The following is a 21,581-nucleotide window of genomic DNA, read 5'->3' as shown; positions in this document are numbered from 1 at the left end:
GCTTTATAATTAATCATAAATAATTATGTTTAAATAAGTCTTCTTACATGAAATATTGTATTTTTATAATATTAAATTCATTATTTTTTTATTTTTAATTATAGAGGGAAATGGGAATCAATATGGCCAACTACGATGCTACACTAATCAAATACACAAATTAAACCAACAAAAATTAATATTATATTTTATTTCTTTTTTTTTAATAATACATAGATTAGTTTATACACACAGAATAAATTAATGAGAAAGAAGAAAGAGATAGAGAGAAATTTGTACTTTTAAAATAATATATATAAATGTATTGATATAATAATGAAATCAGCTATCTGAATAATATTCACATCAATTTTATGTTGGTAATGAATTATAATACGAAATTGACCATAAAAAAAACATCATTGATAAATATATATATATGTGTGTGTGTGTGTGTGTGTTGGCAATTACTACGTGAGTAAAATAAGGGAAAAATAGTAATCAAAATAAAAATATTTGTTTTTTTCTTTCATGAATTTTAGAGATATATTGTAATTATGTAATAGGAGATTGCGCAATAGAAATTAACCATCACGCCGGGTTTATTCCCGAAAAGTCAAGTGTTTTCGTAAGATATCATTATTTTTACGCGATAAATTAAAATCTTGATTTACTAGGTGATATTTTGATAACGGTGTTCATCGATTTAAACAGATGAATCTATTCGTTAATCGTGCTGTTGCTGTACGAGGAATATCATCTTTAAGTTCTTTTATTCGAAGCTTTCATTTATCATCCAGAAACATGGTTATCGCTGTAAGTTCATTCAATTTTATTAAATAATTTAAATTTATTAAAATAAAAATATATATATAATTTATATTTCAACATAAAAGATTTCATTGAATTTTATTTCATTTTGTTCATTAGTTTTAAAATTTAACACTACACTAATAAAATTATATCTATCAGCTTTTGGATTATTATTATTATTATATTATTAAATTAATTTTAATTAATAGGAATTACTTTGAATTAACTTGAAATTTTCTCTCTTTTTTAATATGGAATCCATTGGTTCATTTTTGAATAATTAATTATAAGCAAATCATCGAGCACTTTTTAAGAATTAATTTGTTTCTTCAAATGCAAGCTACGTCATCATGCTGTTGTATTAATTATCATTGAAAATATACAGGTTGGTAGCAAATTACCCTCGGTTGATCTTTTCGAAGATAATCCAACTAATAAAGTTAATCTAGCTAAACTTAGCGCTGGAAAAAAAATTATTATCTTTGCTGTACCCGGTGCTTTCACTCCTGGTTGTTCAAAGGTAAACATTTGATTTTTATTCGCAAACATATTTTTCACATTGTATACATTTGATTTATCTTTATTTATTTATTTAGACGCATTTGCCTGGTTTCATTCAAAAAGCTGATGAATTAAAAAGTAAGGGAATCAATGATATTTATTGTGTAAGTGTTAACGATGCTTTCGTCATGGCTGCCTGGGGTAAAGAACAGGGCGCGTTAGGAAAGGTAATAAATAGTTATAACAAATGATTATATTTTTTAAATCTTTTTACATATGTTTTATATATATATGCACATTCATTTATATGTATTTTTAAAATATAATATATTTTATTTTTCATTTTAAAAGATACGAATGCTAGCAGATCCCAATGGTGCATTTGCAGATGCTTTGGAATTGTCAGTAGATTTACCAGTTTTAGGTGGTAAACGAAGCAAACGTTATTCCATGATTGTCGAAGATGGAGTTGTAAAAGAACTCAACGTCGAACCGGATAATACTGGACTTTCCTGCTCATTAGCCGAACACATTAAACTATAAAATAATATGAGAAAAGTATCTTATACTCTATCATAATTATTTTTATTATAGCTTCTTTCAGTTACTACTTTTCTTATTATCAATTTAGTATGAATACAAATGATCATTTGTATTTTCTTTTCGTATTACATACACAATGTTCTGTACATTTTGTTAATAGATTTAATATAAAACAAAGTTAACACATAATGAATAATGTGAAAAAAAGATTAATTAAAGTTTTAAGAACTGGTCAATGAATGAATAAATAATATATATGATTAATATAATTTAATTGTAACATTGTGTTGCACGTTATAATGTATGGTAGAAATAAACAGCATTATACCAAAATGAATTTAATTATTATTATGTACATAAAAAAACATGTATATAATTTGTATTTAATTTTTATACATGTATGTGCTGTATATGTGTAATATTTATATTTGTATATAAAAAAAATTGTTAGCCATCAATGATGCATATCAACGATACACGTAAGGTTGGTAGCACTTATCGAGGTTAGTTGAACAATGTTTGCTTCGGATAGAGATTTTCTGGCGCCAATTGAATTCTTTTGATAATACATGTTATTTATAGTAATAATTTTTAAAATGCCTGCTTTTTTGAAACATATTGAAGTAGAAAACTTTAAATCATACAAAGGAAAACTTATTATCGGCCCATTAAAATCGTTTACCGCGGTTGTTGGACCAAATGGATCTGGTAGGTTATACTTTTGTATATCAACATTTTTCTAATGTACGATAATAAACAATCTCTATGATGATTTATTATATTTTCTATCGACACAGGTAAATCTAATTTCATGGATGCCATTAGTTTTGTTATGGGGGAAAAGACTAGTAGTTTACGTGTCAAAAGATTCAACGAACTAATTCATGGTGCTTCGATTGGCATGCCAGTGGCACGAAGGTATTATTTTTTTTAATAATTCATAATAACATTTATTCTTCTATATATATTTTCAATTTTATAATTATTTTTATCATTATGCATTAGCGCATCGGTAACAGCAGTGTTCGAATTAGAGGATGGCAATGAAAAGAGTTTCATGCGCTCTGTCCAAGGATCTTCATCGGAACATAGAATTAATAACAATGTAAGATATCTATAAATATAATTCAGAATATAATAAAACAATGTTTTGATTAATTATTTTCTTTTTGTAATAGGTTGTTACGAGTCAAGTTTATCTCAATGAATTGGAACAATTAGGGATTAATGTAAAAGCTAAAAACTTTTTAGTATTTCAAGGTGCAGTCGAATCAATTGCTATGAAAAATCCAAAGGAAAGAACTGCGCTGTTTGAAGAAATTAGTAATTCTGGAGCTTTAAAAGCAGAATATGAAAGGCATGTTTATTTCATTATTTACTATATTTAACATTTATTTCTACACGTATTATATAATTAGAAAAGTTTATACAATTTAGATTGCGATTAGAAATGTTGAAAGCTGAAGAAGAAACTCAATTTTCATATCAGAAGAAGAAAGGCATTGCGGCGGAAAGAAAAGAAGCTAAATTAGAGAAAGAAGAAGCAGAGAAATATCAACGTCTTAAAGAAGAATACGTAAATTTTTTTGACAATTTTATTTGTTAAATATTATTGATCATTTATGATGATTTTTATTGAACGTATAATTTTAGATAGAAAAGCAAGTGGAGTTACAGTTATTTCGTCTTTTTCATAATGAAAAAAGTATTGAAAATTTGGAAGTAGCGCAGAAGAAGAAACAACACGAGATAGAAAAGATAGAAAAGAAGAAAGAGAAAGCGGAAGAACTTTTAAAAGAAAGGAAAAAGGAAGCTGGTAAATTAGGTCGTGAACTTGCCAAAATAGAGCAAGATATTAGAGAAATGGAAGTAGAAATCACTAAGAAAAGACCTACATTTATAAAAGCAAAGGAACGCGTAGCACATATGCAGAAGAAAGTAGAATCGGCAAAGAAATCTTTGGCTCAGGCGCGTATCGCAGATGAAGCCCATAAAAAGGACATTAATGAACTTCAGGAAGAATTACGACAAGTTGAAGAAGCTAAAGCTGCTTACGAAGCGAGTATAGCTGGACAGTCGCAGTTGCAGGGAAGAGATGTTCAGCTTGAAGATGAGCAGGTATTTCAAGAAATTCATAATAAAATGGACAAATACAAATTTTATTAATACGTCAAACATGGCGTGTAAATGTGGTAAAACTATACTTTTAATTTTATAATTTTAGGTTCGTGAATACAATCGTTTGAAAGAAGAAGCAGGCAAACAGTCGGCAAGATATCTGCAGCTTCTCGATTCCATTAATCGAGAACAGAAATCCGATCAAGATAGACTTGACAATGAAGGTAGAAAGAAAACTGAAATAGAGAATAAGCACAAACAAAAAGGTCATATGCGCGACGAAGCTTTGAAAAGAGTAGAGAAACTAGAAGAACATATTAGAACGTCCGAAGCTGCCTTGGAGGATCAAAAAAAGCTTAGAGCAGATCTGCAATCGGATGTTGGTACATCTAAGGATAAAATACAAAATTTGCAAAGGGAATTAGAGAGTATATCCGAACAATTAGGAGATGCTAAGGTTGACAAACATGAAGTATCGAGAACTAAGAAGAAGACAGAAATTGTAGAAAACTTTAAACGTTTGTTCCCTGGAGTGGTACGAAAAGACATTTTTCATTTTCTTGTATTCCTATTAATAATATATTCAATCGAAGCATTATTTTTCTAATCTTTGCAGTATGATCGCATGTATAATATGTGTGAGCCAATTCACAAGCGTTACAACGTTGCTATTACAAAGGTACTTGGAAAATACATGGAAGCTATTGTCGTAGATACTGAAAAAACTGCTAGGCAATGTATTCAATATCTCAAAGAACAATATTTGGAACCAGAAACGTTTTTACCCCTCGATTACATTCAAGCTAAACCTTTGAAAGAAAGACTTCGGTAATATATTTTTTATTAGATTAATTTTCAATACAGTATGTATTGAAGATGATTACGTATAATAATTTAACATTAAATATTTGAATACTTTCAGTAATGTTCAGGAACCAAAAAATGTGAAATTGTTGTATGACGTATTACATTTTTCACCTAAGGATATCGACAGAGCTGTATTATTTGCTACGAATAATGCTCTTGTTTGCGAGACTCCTGAAGATGCTAATAAAGTCGCTTATGAAATGGATAAAAAAGCCAGATACGATGTAAGTGTTGAAATATTTTTATTTAAATATATTTTTATAGTTTTTTATGTAATAATAAAAATATATATTTTCATTTATTTTCAGTGTGTAGCATTGGATGGAACATTTTATCAAAAAGCTGGCATCATTTCTGGTGGTAGTTTGGATTTAGCTAAGAAAGCAAAGAGATGGGATGAGAAACAAATGTCACAATTAAAGGCGCAGAAGGTATTATTATTTGTTGTATTTATATTTAATATAATTAGATCATAAGCATTAATTTGATTACAGGAAAAATTGACAGAGGAACTCAGGGAGTCGTTAAAGAAGTCTCGTAAAGAATCTGAATTAAATACAGTCGAATCCCAAATACGTGGACTTGAAACTCGTTTGAAATACAACAAAAGCGACTTGACAGCAACTGTAAGCATTGAATTTATTTAATATAATTAAATATCTGTACAAAATAATTATAAATAAGACTTTGTTTTATAGAAAAAACAAATTGCTGAACACGAATCCGAATTGGAAAGTTTACAAAGCGATTTAAATATGTTTGGTGTGAGTATAGATTAAAATTGATCATTTTATTGTTTTCATATTTGAATAAATATGTTACTACGGAAAAATTTTGTTAAATGCAGCCTACAATAGCTGCCATTGAAAAGACTATGGCTGAGAGGGATCAAGAAATCCAAAATATTAAAGAAAAAATGAATAACGTTGAGGACGACGTATTTGCAAGTTTCTGTGAACAAATTGGTGTTTCTAACATACGTCAATACGAAGAAAGAGAATTAAGGTATTTACATAAATATTAAATTAAATAAATAATATTTATATATATAACATATTTATAACGTATATATTGAAATAATTATCATATTTTATTTATAACAGATCGCAGCAGGAAAGAGCAAAGAAACGTATGGAATTTGAGAATCAATGTAATCGTATATACAATCAATTAGATTTCGAAAAACAACGCGATACAGAGAGTAAGCATTTTTTTTTACAATAATAATATTTTTAATCTCATTTATACAATAATTAATATGTTGGATTTATACAGGTAATGTTTTGAGATGGGAACGTGCCGTTCAGGATGCCGAAGATAAATTAGAATCAGCCAGACAAACGGAGTCCCATCAAAAGAATGAAATAGACAACGATGAAACGCAAATGGAATCATATAAATCATCGCGTAATGCTAAGAAAATGGAAGTTGATCAGAAAGACGACGAAATTGGTAAAGCTAGACGCGAAGTTGGAACTATTGCAAAGGACATTCAGTCGGCGCAAAAACAATTAAATTCTATCGAAGCAAAAATAGAACAAAAGAAGGCAGAACGTCATGCTATCTTAATGCAGTGCAAGGTAATCATAATTTTAAGAATTTTCTTCATTTCTGATCATTTTTAAATATACTTATTGATTTGATTAAGATGGAAGATATTGCAATTCCAATGCTTCATGGTAATATGGAAGATATTGCTGGAGAAGCTAGTACAACTAATACTAATGATACGGTCACTGACTCATCTATGAGTACACAACAACAATATGAACGTGAAAGACGAATCACTATCGATTATGCACTTTTACCAGAAACTTTGAAAGACATTGAAGAAGAAGATACAAAGAAAACTACAGATAAATTAACAAAGACAATCAACGATCTACAAAATACTATTCAAAGAATACAAGCACCAAATATGAAGGTAAAATATAATGAAAGATATAACATATTAGGTTGTCCCATAAGTTCTTTCCGCGCCACGCTATGTATGTTATTTTCGCATCAAAAAAAAGGAAGGGACTTATGAGACAACCTAATATAATAGAAGTATTGATATAATTAAAAAAATAACATCAATATTTCAGGCTATACAAAAGTTGTATCTTGCTAAAGAAAAGTTACAAGAAACTAACGAAGAATTTGAACAGTCGCGTAAAAAAGCAAAAAAAGCAAAAACACAGTTCGAGAAAGTGAAAAAAGAACGACACGATAGATTCATGGCATGTTTTGAACACGTTGCTAACGAAATTGATCCTATTTACAAGGTTTGATTAACATTTATGATTAATAATCAAATTGTTCAATTGATGAAATCATTTGAATCATTATTTCAAATTAATTATTACAGAGTTTAGCAAAAAATCAATCTGCTCAAGCGTTCCTTGGACCAGAAAATCCAGAAGAACCATATCTCGATGGAATTAATTACAATTGCGTGGCACCTGGCAAAAGATTTCAACCGATGTCCAATCTTTCAGGAGGAGAAAAAACTGTGGCAGCGTTGGCTTTGTTATTTGCGATTCATAGGTAAACCTACTTAACAAATTTTATTATACGTGTGAAAACTTTTGAAAATCTTTTTCTTTTTTTTTATTAGTTTTCAACCAGCACCGTTTTTCGTTTTGGATGAAATTGATGCAGCATTGGACAACACTAATATTGGAAAAGTAGCGAGTTACATTAGAGACAAAACGAGCTCTCTTCAAACTATTGTTATATCATTGAAAGAAGAATTTTATTCGCATGCAGATGCACTTATTGGTATTTGCCCAGATGTAAGGTTTTTATTATTACAATTTTACACGAATCAAATATATATGTATATAATGGAAAATATTTATTTATTTATTTATATTTATCTATCATATTTTATATAGTTGAATATTTTTTATTTCAGGTTGGTGAATGTTTGGAAAGTAAAGTTTTAACACTCGATCTAACAACACTTCCAACACACATTAATTAATCTTAAGAGTTTTTTAATTATTATTATTATTAAGATTTGACTTTATATATATATATATATATATACACACGTTTTTTTTTTCTTTTCTTTCGTTTGTTCTTTTTCACGTTACGATTTTATTTAAAATAACAATATTTTATATAAGGTAAGGAGAAACATATTCGATTAAAACAAATTATTATATACGTATATGCAGATAATGTGAATACGATTAAAATTTATAGATTAGGAGCATCACCTAGATCTTTTGAAACAAATAACATTTTCTATGAAGCAAGACAAATTAATTCATAATGAAGATTTAATCTCATTTTGATTGAATAACTGCTTTATATAATATATATAAATATTTGAGGATAATAGAAAGAAAAATATTTCTTACAATTAGATATATTCAAATATCTTCTAACAGTTATATTTTTTTACTACTTTATCATGCTGCCGATATGTTATGTGCAAGGCAATAATTTACGAAACTTGGAAAAATAAAATTAAAGTGTTGGACTGTGCATAAACAGGAAGAAATAAAAAATAAATTTCAAGGTAAAAATGTTACAATTTTATTCTATTATATCTTTACGATAAAAAAGTTACATATTTTTTTTATAAATACTCTATTCTAATACTAATAAATACTTCTATTTCTTCCATTAAATAATTAAGCGTTTATTTTTCTTTCTATTTGATTCAATGTTGAAATATAAATAATAAACTACATTATTTGGTTGAAATTGATATATAATTGTAATGTGTTAATTAAATTAATGAAACTTTTAAAAAAGAAAGACAGAGATCTCATATCAAATTTCGTTATGAAACTTCATATGACGTGTATGTGTAAATTAACATTTTTTCGATGAATAAATTAATTATATTTACAAAAAGAATAAAAATAAGAATGAATGTATCTATTTTTAATAATATTAGTAGATTAGATGAGAATACTGTATTATAAACATTTTAAATCTAATTACTATAGCAAGAGAAGTGTGATGGTAAGAACTATAGTAATTAAATAGATAAGATCTATGATCATTTTTAGATCTGTGCATCCCATCAGGGAACATCTGATGCAGTCATCTTGTAAGCAATTTCTAATGCACTATATTTGTAAGATGACACCAATAGTAGCATATAAACGATAAAGTATTATAACTAAGTATTTTCTTGTGTTATCCAAAAAAGAAAAAAAAAACAAAAAAGTAAGGTAAAGTTTAATAAGATAAAAATAATAAATTTAACTTATTGATTGAATAATTCTATTAAAAAAAAAAGAGTACGTTAATATGAACATGTTGATGATAGTAATTCATAGAAAAGTAATAGAGAAGAAAATATAAGAGACTATGATTGTCTTTAATACGCTGTTGTGTTTATTAGAAAATACGAGATGACAACTCTGATTTATTTATGCGTTTATAAGAAAAGAAAAAAAAGATCAATGGTAATACATAGCAGAAGCCAATGCAGTTAATTACGGTTATCGCCTAGTTGTATATAAAGTAAGATACACATGCACTTCTAGGATGGAATGCGGCCAAAATGATGATTGTTATTTAATATAGTTATTAAGTGGAAATGGCACACTCACCCTTTTATATCGAAGAGTATTGTATAGCAGAGTATACTCTCTCACTGACTAATCAAAATGAGAAAGAACTCGCTAGACCTACAAAACTAGGTCGTATCTGACTTACTTAGAATTTAAGATCTGGATTGGAACCTGCATTTAAATACCAAGGACGCATGAAGTCATCTAGTTAACAAATATAAAGTACATTTCCCCTCGAACATTCGAATCAAATTCTTCATTGAAAATAAATTGTTAATTTAAATATTGTGAGAGACATTTGAAACCAATATTTGTACAATTTTTCAACCCTTGTAGCTACCTCTTAATTTAAAATTTAAAATTTTATCTCTTTCTTTGAGACACACCATTTTAAAGGTAACAAAAATCTTTTTCTAACGATGTCAAAAAAATTGAATTTTAATTAGAGACGGAAAGGGTGGATAAATTAAATTGGATAAACATTGGTTTGTAACTTGTTCTATTAAATAAATCAAATCACAAATTTGTTTTAGGTAATCAAATTGAAAGCTGTAGTAACTGTAATTAAACGTTATGGTTCGTGTATACTATGTATAAGATTGTAAGAGAAGGAAGAGAAGTATATACTTTGTATATACAAATTAAAGAGAGTTCAAATCAAGGAACGAGAGATCGGGGGATGCGGAAGAAGAAGAAGAAGAAGAAGAAAAGGACGGTATGAGTTACACCGTGTGCACATCTTGTAAACTAGAGGATGATGACCTCCCTTGAGTAGTACCAGAGCATCTGCTAAATAGATATGCGAGAGACAACACAGTTGTCACTAGTTTAGTTTGTCATCAGCACCGTAACAGAACCAAGAACAACTGAGAGTCTCTTCTCAAGGATTTTGAACAAGTTCTATTTTCTTCAACTTCTTTTTTAGGAAGAAAAAAGGATTGAAAGAGGGCACCTCGATGAAACGAGGGTACCTTAACAGGGCCACTTTTGGCCTGTTAATATTCCAACTTTTATTATTACCCCAAGTTTATTCAGCAAAAACGAAACAGAGGAAACATCGTCCTAGACAAGTCCAATCTCAACAGACTGTTAACGGTGAATACAGCGAGTATGATTATTACGATAATTATGAAGACTATGAAGAGAAAAATGGTGAGTCTTTTGACAGAATGGAATTGGAATTTTAGAGTTTACAAAATTATTTATATTAGGATTCATTGTGTTTTATTTTATTTAAAATAGTATGACTAAGTTAAGACTTTATTGGGGCACACAAAAATGGTCTTTGTAATTCATTGGTAATTTAGTTATTTGTTAAATTATTTGTATGCATTTGCATAGATACAATATATTGCATATTGTATTTAATTAATATTTAAAAGTAAATACTTCAGAAGGGAAATTGAAGTCTCATTGTCTACCGGAAGTCTTTAATTTAAATAGGATATCGCACTCATTAACGCGACGTATAAAACAATTAATCAATCGTTGTAATTGATAAAACGCAATTAATATTTTCTTTTAATTCTCTCTCTATTAATTCATACGTAATTTATTACATTACCATTTCCGTTTAGATATTTTATACATCATAATAATTGTAACTCTTTTAAAATTAATACTGAGTACACATTTTTTATTTTTCATTTTATTCAGAGACAGCAATACCATCGTCGTCCATACCTTCAACAAACAATAATTTAGGTAAGAATTATTTCAAACAAATATTTCTATTAATGAAATACAATTTAGATAATGTCTTTTTTTTATTGTACAAATTGCAGGACGTGGAAGAATAAATATCGACTCAACAATATCAACATTTAGGCCAGAATCAATTACAGATTTATCATCACCACCAACGACACGATTTTCTGAACAAGGTACGTATTAAAAATTACATGTTTTTTATTATTATTTAATATTACTTTTTCTTATTTTATAGATTCATTAGAAGACATACATTCTACGGTGGAAACCTACAACAATAATAATCCTGTAAGAGAAAGAAGAATTTATTTATTAATTATCAATGAAAAAAGGAATAAATGATTGTAAATATATTTCATTTGATATTATTTATAGTTAGTAACAGAAATTGTTCCTGGAGAAAGTAATTACATAAGTTCTGTGGCAGTACCTGGACCACGTGTGAGTAATTTAATGGATATTATTAAAAATATTATATATGGGTGAAGTAATTAATATTTTTCAAGACTATTTTTAACAACAGGGACAACCTGGGCGTCCAGGGGATAGTGGAAGACCGGGTGACTCAGGATATCCGGGACAACCAGGAACTCCTGGAATACCAGGACCACCTGGACCACCTGGACCTTTACCTGATGTAATCTATAATCATATTTAATTAAAATTATTATAATAAAGGAGATCATATGTTCTTAAACTTAAATATTTTTTACAGGTATCGTTGTATTATCAACAACTTGCTTTATCTCAAGCAAGCGATGACAAAGGTCCATCGGATCTCAGACCGTATCCTCTACCTGGACCTGGTCCTGTTGGTCCTCGAGGGCCTCCAGGTACACAAATTATATTCCTGATTACGTATACTTTATTTTTTGTTAATATATTTTTAATTAGTATTTAAATAAGTGTAAATATTATTATATATATTTTTAAATTCTAGGACCAGCAGGTTTGCCTGGTCCGCAAGGTTTCCAAGGTCTTCGTGGAGAGCCAGGAGAACCAGGATTACCAGGTGCACCGGGGACTCCTGGTCCACGAGGTTTACCAGGATTACCAGGAAGAGATGGTGAAGGTGGTGAGAATGGAGAAGTAGGGCCACCAGGATCACAAGGACCAGTAGGACCAAGAGGACTTGCAGGAATGCCTGGTTTACCGGGTGTTAAAGGACACCGTGGCTTTCCAGGATTAGATGGTGCTAAAGGTGAACAAGGTATATCTGGAGAGAAAGGATCCTCTGGAGCACCTGGTCCAATGGGACCAATAGGACCAGTGGCAAGTATCTCCTTAATAAAATGACAACAATATCTTATTATAAAATGTATGTACACATAATTGCAGGGTCCTGTTGGTCCACGAGGAGAAAGGGGTAGAGAAGGATTACCCGGACCACCCGGAATTAGAGGAATCGATGGAATTCATGGACCTCCGGGTCAACCTGTAAGTTACTCAGGAATAACATAAACTGTTAAATGTAATTTATTTATTGTATAGGCGTTTTATAATTTGTGCAATGTTACAGGGTGCATTAGGTAAACCCGGTCCACCAGGGTTCCCAGGAAATCCTGGAATTAAAGGAGATCAAGGAGCCCAAGGCCCAAAAGGAAGTCAAGGCTTACAAGGTCCACGTGGTATGTCTACAATTTTTCATTTTATTTTAGTAGGAAATGTATATTTTATTATTTTTATACAGGCGAAGCAGGACGGCCAGGGCAACCTGGAGAATCTGGACCACAAGGTTTACAGGGTAAAGATGGAGTACCTGGTGAAAAAGGGAGCTCAGGTATACAAGGCTTAGTTGGGTTACCCGGTTTTCCTGGATCTCGTGGAGAACCTGGCATACCAGGTAATCCTGGTTCACCTGGAGCTAAAGGAACACCTGTAAGTTGATTCTTTTTATTTATTAAAAACATATTTAATTGATTATATCGTAAATATTATTTCTATTCTAAAAAAATGCTTAGGGGTTGCCTGGTGAAAGGGGATTCAAAGGTGATGCAGGAATGAAAGGTGATCAAGGAGCACCAGGTCCACGTGGCTTCCCAGGATTACCTGGTACCGAAGGAAAAAGAGGAAAGAGAGGAATGCATGGTCCAATTGGACCATCTGGCTCACCTGGTGAACGTGGTACACAAGGACCGCGTGGGTTACCTGGTCCTGATGGTCCTATGGGCCCTAAAGGTTCATTAATCAAGTTATAAAAACGTAATAAACATATCTGATGTAATATTTATAATATTAATATATTTAGGTTCACCTGGTGATCGTGGATCCATAGGTCCAATGGGTTCAAAAGGATCAATGGGAGATCCAGGTCGTCCAGGACCATCCGGAATACAAGTACGTGTATAAACACATACACAATATAAAATCAGGGTCGTATAAAACACAAAGAAATAATTTTGTATATCTAATTTATATATATATTTTATATAATTTTATATATGTTAATTTAACAGGGTGCACGTGGTATAACAGGCCGTCCAGGATCACCTGGAAAACCAGGCAATGCAGGAGAGCGTGGAATTCAAGGTGCAGATGGAAGACCTGGTGACCAAGGACCACCAGGACCACAAGGTTTACCTGGATCATTAGGGCCTCCTGGAGAGAAAGGTATCCCAGGTGAAGCTGGTAAAGATGGTGAGCCTGGTAATCCTGGTCCACCTGGGCCTCGTGGTGACGCTGGTAAAGAAGGTTCTCCAGGATCACAAGGTCCACCAGGACCACCAGGTAGTGCTGGAGAAAGAGGACCACCAGGTTTAACAGGGCCCAGAGGTTTTCAGGTTAATATAATATTTTTAATGATTATAATCAGTTGAAAAAATACAAATAATAATAATAATAATAAATATTTAATTGAAGGGTCTTCCTGGAATATCTGGCAATCCAGGTCTACCAGGTAAAGATGGTGAAATGGGAGTTCAAGGACCACCCGGCCCTGCCGGTGCTGCTGGGAACAGAGGCGAACGTGGTTTCCCTGGTGAAAGAGGCTTAATCGGAGCGCCGGGATTAACAGGATCTCGAGGAGAACCAGGTGTTCAAGGTGTCGATGGACTTCCTGGATTACCCGGGCTCAAAGGAGAAATGGGACAATCTGGTCCACCAGGATTGGTGGGTTTACCTGGAATACGTGGCTTTCCAGGAGAGCCTGGACAGAAGGGTGAAAGAGGAATGTTTGGTCCTGTCGGGCCAGAAGGACCGCCTGGTCGTATCGGAGAGCGAGGTCCACAAGGACCAGTTGGTCCTCCGGGACCTCCCGGAGAACCAGCTGAGAGAGGTGATACAGGTTTGCCGGGTCCTCCAGGTGAAAGTGGAGCTCCAGGTGCGCAAGGAGAAAGAGGACCTCAAGGTTTACAGGGATTGCAAGGATTTCCAGGACAACAAGGACTTATTGGATTGCCAGGATTGAAAGGAGACCGTGGTTATCCAGGTTCTAAAGGGGATCAAGGAAATCCAGGATTGTCTGGTAATATTGAAACATTTTTTTGTTATTACATCAAATATTATATACTAATTAAAACTTTTATTGTTTATTGTATTTATTAACAGGTAGTCCAGGCGAGGTAGGTCCACCAGGTTTAACAGGATTGACCGGTGCAAAAGGAATTAGAGGAGAACCTGGCCCCAGAGGTGAAGTAGGCTCTATTGGTCCTCCTGGGCCAGCAGGCATGATCGGACAAACTGTAAGTATACATTTATTTGTCATATAAATTTAAATATTAATTGGAACTTTGTTTTAGGGATTGCCTGGTAATTCTGGTCCCCCTGGACCACCAGGATTGCCTGGTATCAAAGGTAATGCAGGAGATACAGGAAGACCAGGAAATCCTGGTCCTGTAGGAAATCCTGGAATTCCTGGTGCGGATGGAATTAAAGGTGAAAGCGGAGCACAGGGTCCACCAGGATTAATGGGACCACAAGGATCGCAAGGTTTACCAGGTGAACGAGGTTTGCCTGGACTTCCTGGTCCATCTGGATTAATGGGTGCTCGAGGAATACGTGGCGTTACAGTAAAATAAATTATTTCAATAATATCTTGTATTAATTGTAATTAATAAAACACATAATTAAATTATAATATTTTATTAGGGTGAAACAGGCTTGCCAGGGAAGCCAGGATCAGATGGGCCACCTGGACCACCAGGATTGGTAGGTCCTACTGGACCTCCTGGCCCAGCTGGTGAGCAAGGTCCTGAAGGACCTACTGGTAAACCAGGCCTACCTGGAATAAGTGGTCGTCCTGGTGACAAAGGACCACCAGGTCCAATCGGACCCGAAGGACCATCCGGACCTCCTGGTATTCCTGTAAGTTCTACTCAAACTTCAGTCATTTATTTATCCAAATTTGTAAACGCATAAATCACTTTGTTGCATTTATTTAATATAAAGGGACCTCCTGGTAGTAGTGGATCACCTGGTTCTGTTGGAGAACGTGGTCCAAAAGGAGAAACAGGGCCGCAAGGTGTAGAAGGACAACAGGTATACTTATAACATCTTTAATAAAATTTGTAAAAATTGTTTTTACTAAATAATTTTCTTAGGGTGCACGAGGAAAACCTGGTCCAATAGGATTGCAAGGTTCCAAAGGTGAACGTGGTGAAGAAGGTGTAAAAGGGGCCAAAGGACATCGTGGATTTAATGGATTACAAGGATTACCAGGATCCCCTGGAATTCCTGGAGAGAAGGGTGAACCAGGAATGTATGGTTTACCAGGAAAAGATGGTGAACCTGGTGTTAGAGGAACTCCTGGTAGGGATGGCAATCCTGGCTTGATGGGTCTCTCTGGAAATCCAGGACCAAGGGGGCCGCCTGGAGAAGAAGGTCGACATGGATTACCAGGTCCTCCTGGCCCACCAGGACCACCTGGACCACCTGGTGAACTTGGATTAGGCTATGATCCTGCTTCATTGGCAGCATTCATAGGTACATCATTTATTTTTTTACTTATAAAATTGTTGTAATTATTGTAATGGAAAATAACAATAGTTCTGATATATTTAATTTTTTACTTTAGCACAAGGTCAAACAAAAGGACCAGACCCATTAATAGGCGACGAACCAATGAGATTATTTGGTAAAGAAATTACTGAAGAGGAACGTAGAAATCTTGTAATGAAAGCTTACGAACAATTAAAATCGACGTTCCAAAAATTAATTAAACCAGACGGGCAGAAAAATTCGCCAGCTAAAACCTGTAGAGATTTGTTCGTCGCTTATCCAGAAAAAACATCTGGTAAGCATGCTTACAAAATGTATATGCACGTATATAATTTTAAAAAGATTCTATATATATTATATTTTTTTATTTAGGTGAATATTGGATTGATCCAAACGAAGGTGACACAAGAGATGCAATTTTAGTTTATTGCGATGTTGAGAAACGTGCAACTTGTATTTTACCAAACCCAGCTCGTACAGCAGAAATTCACTTTATTAGTGAACAACAAGAAGTTTGGTTGAGTGAAATAGAAAATGTTAAGGTAACAGGTTTCTTTATTAACCCTTTCGCATCATATGATCACTAGTAATGAAAGAGTTAATTACTACATTTTATATATATATATATATTAAGTGTAATAATATTATTATTATTTTAGATCACGTATAAAGCAGACAGCAATCAAATAAGTTTCCTACAATTACTTTCGAAACATGCCCAGCAGAATATAACTTATCATTGTAAGAGAAGCGTAGCATATTTTGATTCTGAAAGAAAAAGTTATAGAAGAAGTATGAAACTTCTTACTTGGAACGATGTTGAAATAACGCCACGTGGTAATCAACGTTTGCGATACGATATAATTTTAGACGAATGCAGAGTATGTATTTGTTTTTATATTTAAATTTTATCAAGTACACAATTATGTATATATGCATATATATGTATATTTTATTTATCTAGTTTCGTCAGGATAATTGGAGTCAAACAATTGTTTCATATAACTCAGATAAACCAGTAAGACTTCCCATAATAGACATAGCTCTACGAGATATTGGATTACCTGATCAGTTTTTCTCTATCGAAGTGGGACCAGCTTGTTATCAATAAACTTGATCATAATTAATCAATGATCTACTACAAGGACATTAAGATACTTAATAGGAACGTATATGCGTTTTCCATATCATTTTTACATTTATAAACTACGTTTACATTAAAATAATAATTAATCATAACCCTTTTTTATATATATATATATATATTATATAATACGTTAACTTTCAGGATGATAGCATTTGGTACTTATAAATCTTTTATGATTTTAATTATCAAAGTTAATTATACATATATGTGACATTTTTGTTTGAAAATTTAATTCAATTTCTCGATTGATATACAGTTATCGACCATGAATAATTAATATATGTCGATAAAATTTTTCTGTAGGTAACAGGTTCTGTCGATAACAAGTTTTGTAGGTAACAGGTTCTGTCGATAACAAGTTTTGTAGGTAACAGGTTCTGTCAATAACAAGTTCTGTCGGTAAGTGGTAGGAATCAATTTGTAATATAACCACCAGAGGCGTTGTAGTTCATCGTTAATGTCAGCCATTGTCATTGTGTGCTGCTTAAGTTTTTATATTATATCGTGTCAATAAAGTATTTTAAAAAAATAGAATAATCAAGTGAAAAATCTACGAATGAGTATTCTTCTAATCATCTACGTTAATGTTAATTTAAAAAGTGTGCAGATAAAGTGATAAAATATTAAAAGAAAAAGCGTAAGATGAAGTTATCAATCAGTTATATATTATCAATAAAAAACTTAGGTGTAAACTAAAAGCTTATGACACATTAATGTCGTATAAAATTCACAATTGAAGTTTAATTTTATAAAGAAAATATTTTCAAAATTTTGTGCTCACAAGTAATCCATAAAAGTTAAAAAGGGAATTAATCACAGTCACAAAAGTATTTATTTATATTTGTTTAGAATAATAGATTTTGATGAATGTCTGAGAGTGATTACGATTCAGTAGACGAGTACACGAGCCTGATGGATGGTCACGTTGCTGAGTCTCGTTCAGATGACCTAAGTTTGGTCAATGAGCGAAGAAAGAGACGGTCAAGAGTTGGAAACGAAGAGGTGAATTTTATTTCTTATGATATAATTGACATAATAAGTTTTTGTAACTTTAGTGGTAGATTATTTTAGGAATTGAAAGCTTTTGGATTCAAATCTTGTGATCATCCACTATATTGTAATTTATATATTAATTAATTTATAATTTTAGTTAGGAAATGGGCTTCCCGAAGTTCACGTAGAAGCAGGTGGTACATCGAACCTAAGCGGTTCTGGTAGAAGTACATCGGGTTCTAGTAATCAACAAAGACAAAGACATTATAGGGACGAAGAGGAAGAAGAACTAAAATATGGAGCAGCACACGTCATTAAATTATTCGTTCCTGTTTCTCTGTGTATGCTTGTTGTAGTCGCTACTATCAGTTCGGTTAATTTCTACACAACTAAAGGAATTTACCTGTAAGCAATAGAAAATTATTTATAATTATCATCATTCATATTAATATTATGTCAATTGGTTTTTAATTTAATTAATATTTCTCTAGAGTTTATACTCCGTTTCATGAAGATAGTGCAGATACAAGTACAAAAGCTTGGCAGGCGTTCGCAAATTCTTTAATACTCATAAGTATCATAGTCTGCATGACCGTAATACTTATTATTTTGTACAAATATAAATTTTACAAGGCTATACACGTATGGTTGATTATAAGCTCGTTATTATTGCTATCCATGTTCTCTGTGCTTTATTGCGAGTGAGTATCGATTCCAGAAACAATATATTTATCATCGCAAATATAATTACTTCATTTATTCATTGATTTTATAGGCAAGTTTTGAAAGCATATAATATTCCGATGGATCTATTCACATTGGGAATAGGTTTATGGAATTTTGGAATGGTCGGAATGATATGCATTCATTGGCAAGGTCCATTACAACTTCAACAAGCTTATCTTATTTTCATTTCCGCTTTGATGGCTCTCGTTTTTATTAAATATCTACCCGAGTGGACTGCGTGGGCAGTTCTAGCTGTAATTAGTATTTGGGGTAAAGAATATAATCTTAATTCTATTTACCTTACTATTGTTTAAAGAAAAGTAATTAATATATCATATATTTTAGACTTAATAGCAGTTTTGTCACCTAAGGGTCCATTAAGAATTTTGGTTGAGACGGCACAGGAAAGGAACGAATCAATTTTCCCTGCACTCATATACTCATCCACAATTTTGTATACGTTTGTTCACACCGTGACTTATGCTGGATACGTGCAGGCAGCAACGATGGCCAGTGGGGATGCGACGGGCAGAGAAACAGCAGTCTCCTTCACTCGTACTGGAACGGATAATCAAAATAATCCTGCATCAGGAGATGCAGAAGAAGGTGGTTTCACACTCGAATGGATAGAAACGCATGGTAATTAAACCGAGGTGCATACATAAAAATTATTCTATAGCGTGATTATTTTTTAATAACAGGCGACCGTAGTGCTAGACGTGCGCAAGAAGTACTTGAAAATTCGACTGCATTAACCGATGAAGCTAGACAACGTCAAAATCGTTCTGTCGAAGCACAACCAGCTCAACAAGTTGCTGTTACTGAAGAAGAGCGAGGCGTTAAATTAGGACTCGGTGATTTTATATTTTATAGCGTACTAGTTGGAAAAGCATCGAGTTATGGTGATTGGAATACAACTTTGGCATGTTTCGTCGCTATACTCATAGTATGTTTAAATATTTTTTCTCTCTTTTTAATTAAAGACTTAATTATTAAATAATTTTAATATTTTTTAGGGGCTCTGTTTGACGCTGTTACTTTTGGCAATATTCAAGAAAGCATTGCCTGCATTACCAATTTCCATTTCATTTGGTTTAACATTCTATTTTGCTACAAGAGTTATTGTTGCACCATTCGCTGATAGTTTAGCAAGTGAACAAGTCTTCATTTAATTCTGTATCTTGATAAGTATAATTCTCTTCTTTTCATTTTTATTTTAATTTATTATATAAATAATAATAGCGGTGTCACATTTTTTTCTCATTTTTTTATTTATATTCTTTTAATTCTAATGTTTGATCTTATCACTTTTTCGCATTCTTTTAAAGTATGTGTAAAATTCTCAAAATTGTACAAAAAGATAAGGGATATACATACATTTGTACATCACATATATATATGCATATAAAAAAAGAAAAAGAGAAGGAGATTAAACGAGATAATAAGAAAAGAATAATAGAGAACGTAATAATAAAAAGATTTACGTATTTTTAAATAATTGTGAATTTGTTATAAAAAATATATAATATCAAGTCTACTTATTGGAAAGAAAGGAAGAAAAAAAAGAGAGAGAGAGAGATATTAGGTATTTAACTCTTTGACTGCGAACAGTGGCTATCAACATTTAGCAGTTCTTTTTTTGGTAAAAACGACAACCGATGAGACATTTTTTTCTGTAATGAACGGTGCATTATTGTCTAGTGTTGTTTCTGTTATTTTGCAGTCAAAAAGTTAAAAGTGGAAAATAAACAAACAGGCGTGTGTGATTAACGATAACTTATTAATGGGTACACACAGAAGAAGCGAAACTTCTTACACTTATTTAATTCTACGTATATTAAAAAAGATAGAACACACATGTGTTAGATTCTAATTCTATTTTCCTTCTATCCTTGTATTCTTCCTCTATACTAGCGTTAAATGGATTTTGGCGTCGTGTAAGAAGTTTCACTTTAAAAAAAGGAAGAAAAAAATGAAATAAAATAAAATGAATAAAGCAATAAAAAAGTTCATTTTTAGTAGATATTTTATATACAATTAATTTAACTTTTTAACTACTATTTATTGTACAATGTTTGATATAACATTTTGGTCGTTTCAAAGATCTTTCTACATTTAAACATAATTTTTGTTTTTTATTTTTAATCTTTTTCCCCGATCATTAGAGCAAGCTATATGACAATTTATTGTACTTCTTTTTATTTTTTATTTTTCTATTCTTCTCTTCTTAAACTTAACGCAGATCGCAAAGATCAGGTATAAAAAAATTTTAACTCGATAAATATAATATATGTTTGTGTCTGCGTGTTTGTATGCGTGTGAGTGAACGTGTACGTGTCGAAACTCTTATACGAAACTTTTTTTCTTGAGGTATAACGTCCATTTTTCGAATAAATTTCTTTTTGTTTATATATCTAGTCTCTCGTTAACCAATTTGGTTTGCGTCAAAGTTTTAACTTGCTGGATTCGAAGTCCATAAGTCTATTCTTTTCTTTTATATACACAGCCATGGAACAATTATTTATCAAAGATGACGATTAATATATATATACGTATATATATATATATATATTAAAGTATGAGATAATTTAATACGTTTTTACCTTCTTTTTTTATAGATACATCATTTTCAATTCCCATTAAATGTGATGAATTAATAAAATAAAATAAAAAAAGAAATGAACTCTGCGAGATTCTCCCTACAATGACACAAAAAAAGCCACGGTTAT

At 31.8% G+C, this 21,581-nt stretch overlaps 4 protein-coding genes across 9 annotated transcripts; all 4 read left to right on the top strand.

Annotated features, from left to right (window-relative positions):
- Positions 1-415: 415 nt before the first annotated feature.
- LOC122513476 (peroxiredoxin-5, mitochondrial) lies at positions 416-2,169 on the top strand. 2 transcript variants are annotated; one of them, XM_043629856.1, is made up of 6 exons: positions 416-453; positions 546-607; positions 694-795; positions 1,178-1,312; positions 1,389-1,520; positions 1,645-2,169. In XM_043629856.1, exons 3-6 carry the CDS (start codon positions 694-696, stop codon positions 1,834-1,836), a joined length of 561 nt encoding a protein of 186 aa, XP_043485791.1. In that variant the 5' UTR covers positions 416-453; positions 546-607; the 3' UTR covers positions 1,837-2,169. The 2 variants fall into 2 exon arrangements, with proteins under 2 accessions (XP_043485791.1, XP_043485792.1); XM_043629857.1 differs by having other exon boundaries at positions 421-453; positions 522-607.
- Positions 2,170-2,308: 139 nt separating this feature from the next.
- Positions 2,309-7,856, top strand: LOC122513475 (structural maintenance of chromosomes protein 1A). 2 transcript variants are annotated; one of them, XM_043629854.1, is made up of 20 exons: positions 2,309-2,544; positions 2,634-2,754; positions 2,842-2,941; positions 3,015-3,193; positions 3,274-3,412; positions 3,490-3,954; positions 4,061-4,489; positions 4,571-4,782; positions 4,877-5,045; positions 5,130-5,252; positions 5,316-5,447; positions 5,520-5,585; positions 5,669-5,826; positions 5,925-6,022; positions 6,097-6,401; positions 6,470-6,745; positions 6,909-7,088; positions 7,172-7,350; positions 7,421-7,598; positions 7,721-7,856. In XM_043629854.1, the coding sequence occupies exons 1-20, from the start codon at positions 2,406-2,408 to the stop codon at positions 7,787-7,789; spliced, it is 3,717 nt and encodes a 1,238-aa protein (XP_043485789.1). In that variant the 5' UTR covers positions 2,309-2,405; the 3' UTR covers positions 7,790-7,856. The 2 variants fall into 2 exon arrangements, with proteins under 2 accessions (XP_043485789.1, XP_043485790.1); XM_043629855.1 differs by having other exon boundaries at positions 7,421-7,603; positions 7,721-7,839.
- Positions 7,857-8,997: 1,141 nt separating this feature from the next.
- On the top strand, positions 8,998-17,667 carry LOC122513473 (collagen alpha-1(I) chain-like). 2 transcript variants are annotated; one of them, XM_043629847.1, is made up of 26 exons: positions 9,720-9,737; positions 9,875-10,056; positions 10,267-10,493; positions 10,998-11,045; positions 11,126-11,224; positions 11,287-11,339; positions 11,427-11,492; positions 11,575-11,688; positions 11,767-11,884; positions 11,992-12,323; positions 12,390-12,488; positions 12,571-12,679; positions 12,742-12,929; positions 13,013-13,229; positions 13,300-13,388; positions 13,508-13,831; positions 13,911-14,514; positions 14,598-14,731; positions 14,789-15,058; positions 15,138-15,353; positions 15,438-15,527; positions 15,590-15,971; positions 16,063-16,281; positions 16,359-16,528; positions 16,646-16,867; positions 16,951-17,667. In XM_043629847.1, the coding sequence occupies exons 3-26, from the start codon at positions 10,298-10,300 to the stop codon at positions 17,095-17,097; spliced, it is 4,506 nt and encodes a 1,501-aa protein (XP_043485782.1). In that variant the 5' UTR covers positions 9,720-9,737; positions 9,875-10,056; positions 10,267-10,297; the 3' UTR covers positions 17,098-17,667. The 2 variants fall into 2 exon arrangements, with proteins under 2 accessions (XP_043485783.1, XP_043485782.1); XM_043629848.1 differs by lacking the exon at positions 9,720-9,737 and adding an exon at positions 8,998-9,563 and having other exon boundaries at positions 9,875-10,493.
- On the top strand, positions 17,585-20,060 carry LOC122513474 (presenilin homolog). Of its 3 annotated transcripts, none has more exons than XM_043629849.1 (8): positions 17,585-17,770; positions 17,983-18,135; positions 18,284-18,531; positions 18,618-18,827; positions 18,902-19,122; positions 19,198-19,491; positions 19,554-19,798; positions 19,869-20,060. In XM_043629849.1, the coding sequence occupies exons 2-8, from the start codon at positions 18,001-18,003 to the stop codon at positions 20,022-20,024; spliced, it is 1,509 nt and encodes a 502-aa protein (XP_043485784.1). In that variant the 5' UTR covers positions 17,585-17,770; positions 17,983-18,000; the 3' UTR covers positions 20,025-20,060. The 3 variants fall into 3 exon arrangements, with proteins under 3 accessions (XP_043485784.1, XP_043485788.1, XP_043485787.1); XM_043629853.1 differs by lacking the exon at positions 17,585-17,770 and adding an exon at positions 17,780-17,960 and having other exon boundaries at positions 18,026-18,135; XM_043629852.1 differs by lacking the exon at positions 17,585-17,770 and having other exon boundaries at positions 17,781-18,135; positions 19,198-19,458.
- The last annotated feature ends 1,521 nt before the right edge of the window (positions 20,061-21,581 follow it).

This window comes from Polistes fuscatus, unplaced genomic scaffold, assembly GCF_010416935.1.
Source record: "Polistes fuscatus isolate 324 unplaced genomic scaffold, CU_Pfus_HIC Scaffold12, whole genome shotgun sequence".
Lineage (NCBI taxonomy): Eukaryota > Metazoa > Arthropoda > Insecta > Hymenoptera > Vespidae > Polistes > Polistes fuscatus.
This window is presented reverse-complemented; position numbering and strand designations above follow the sequence as displayed.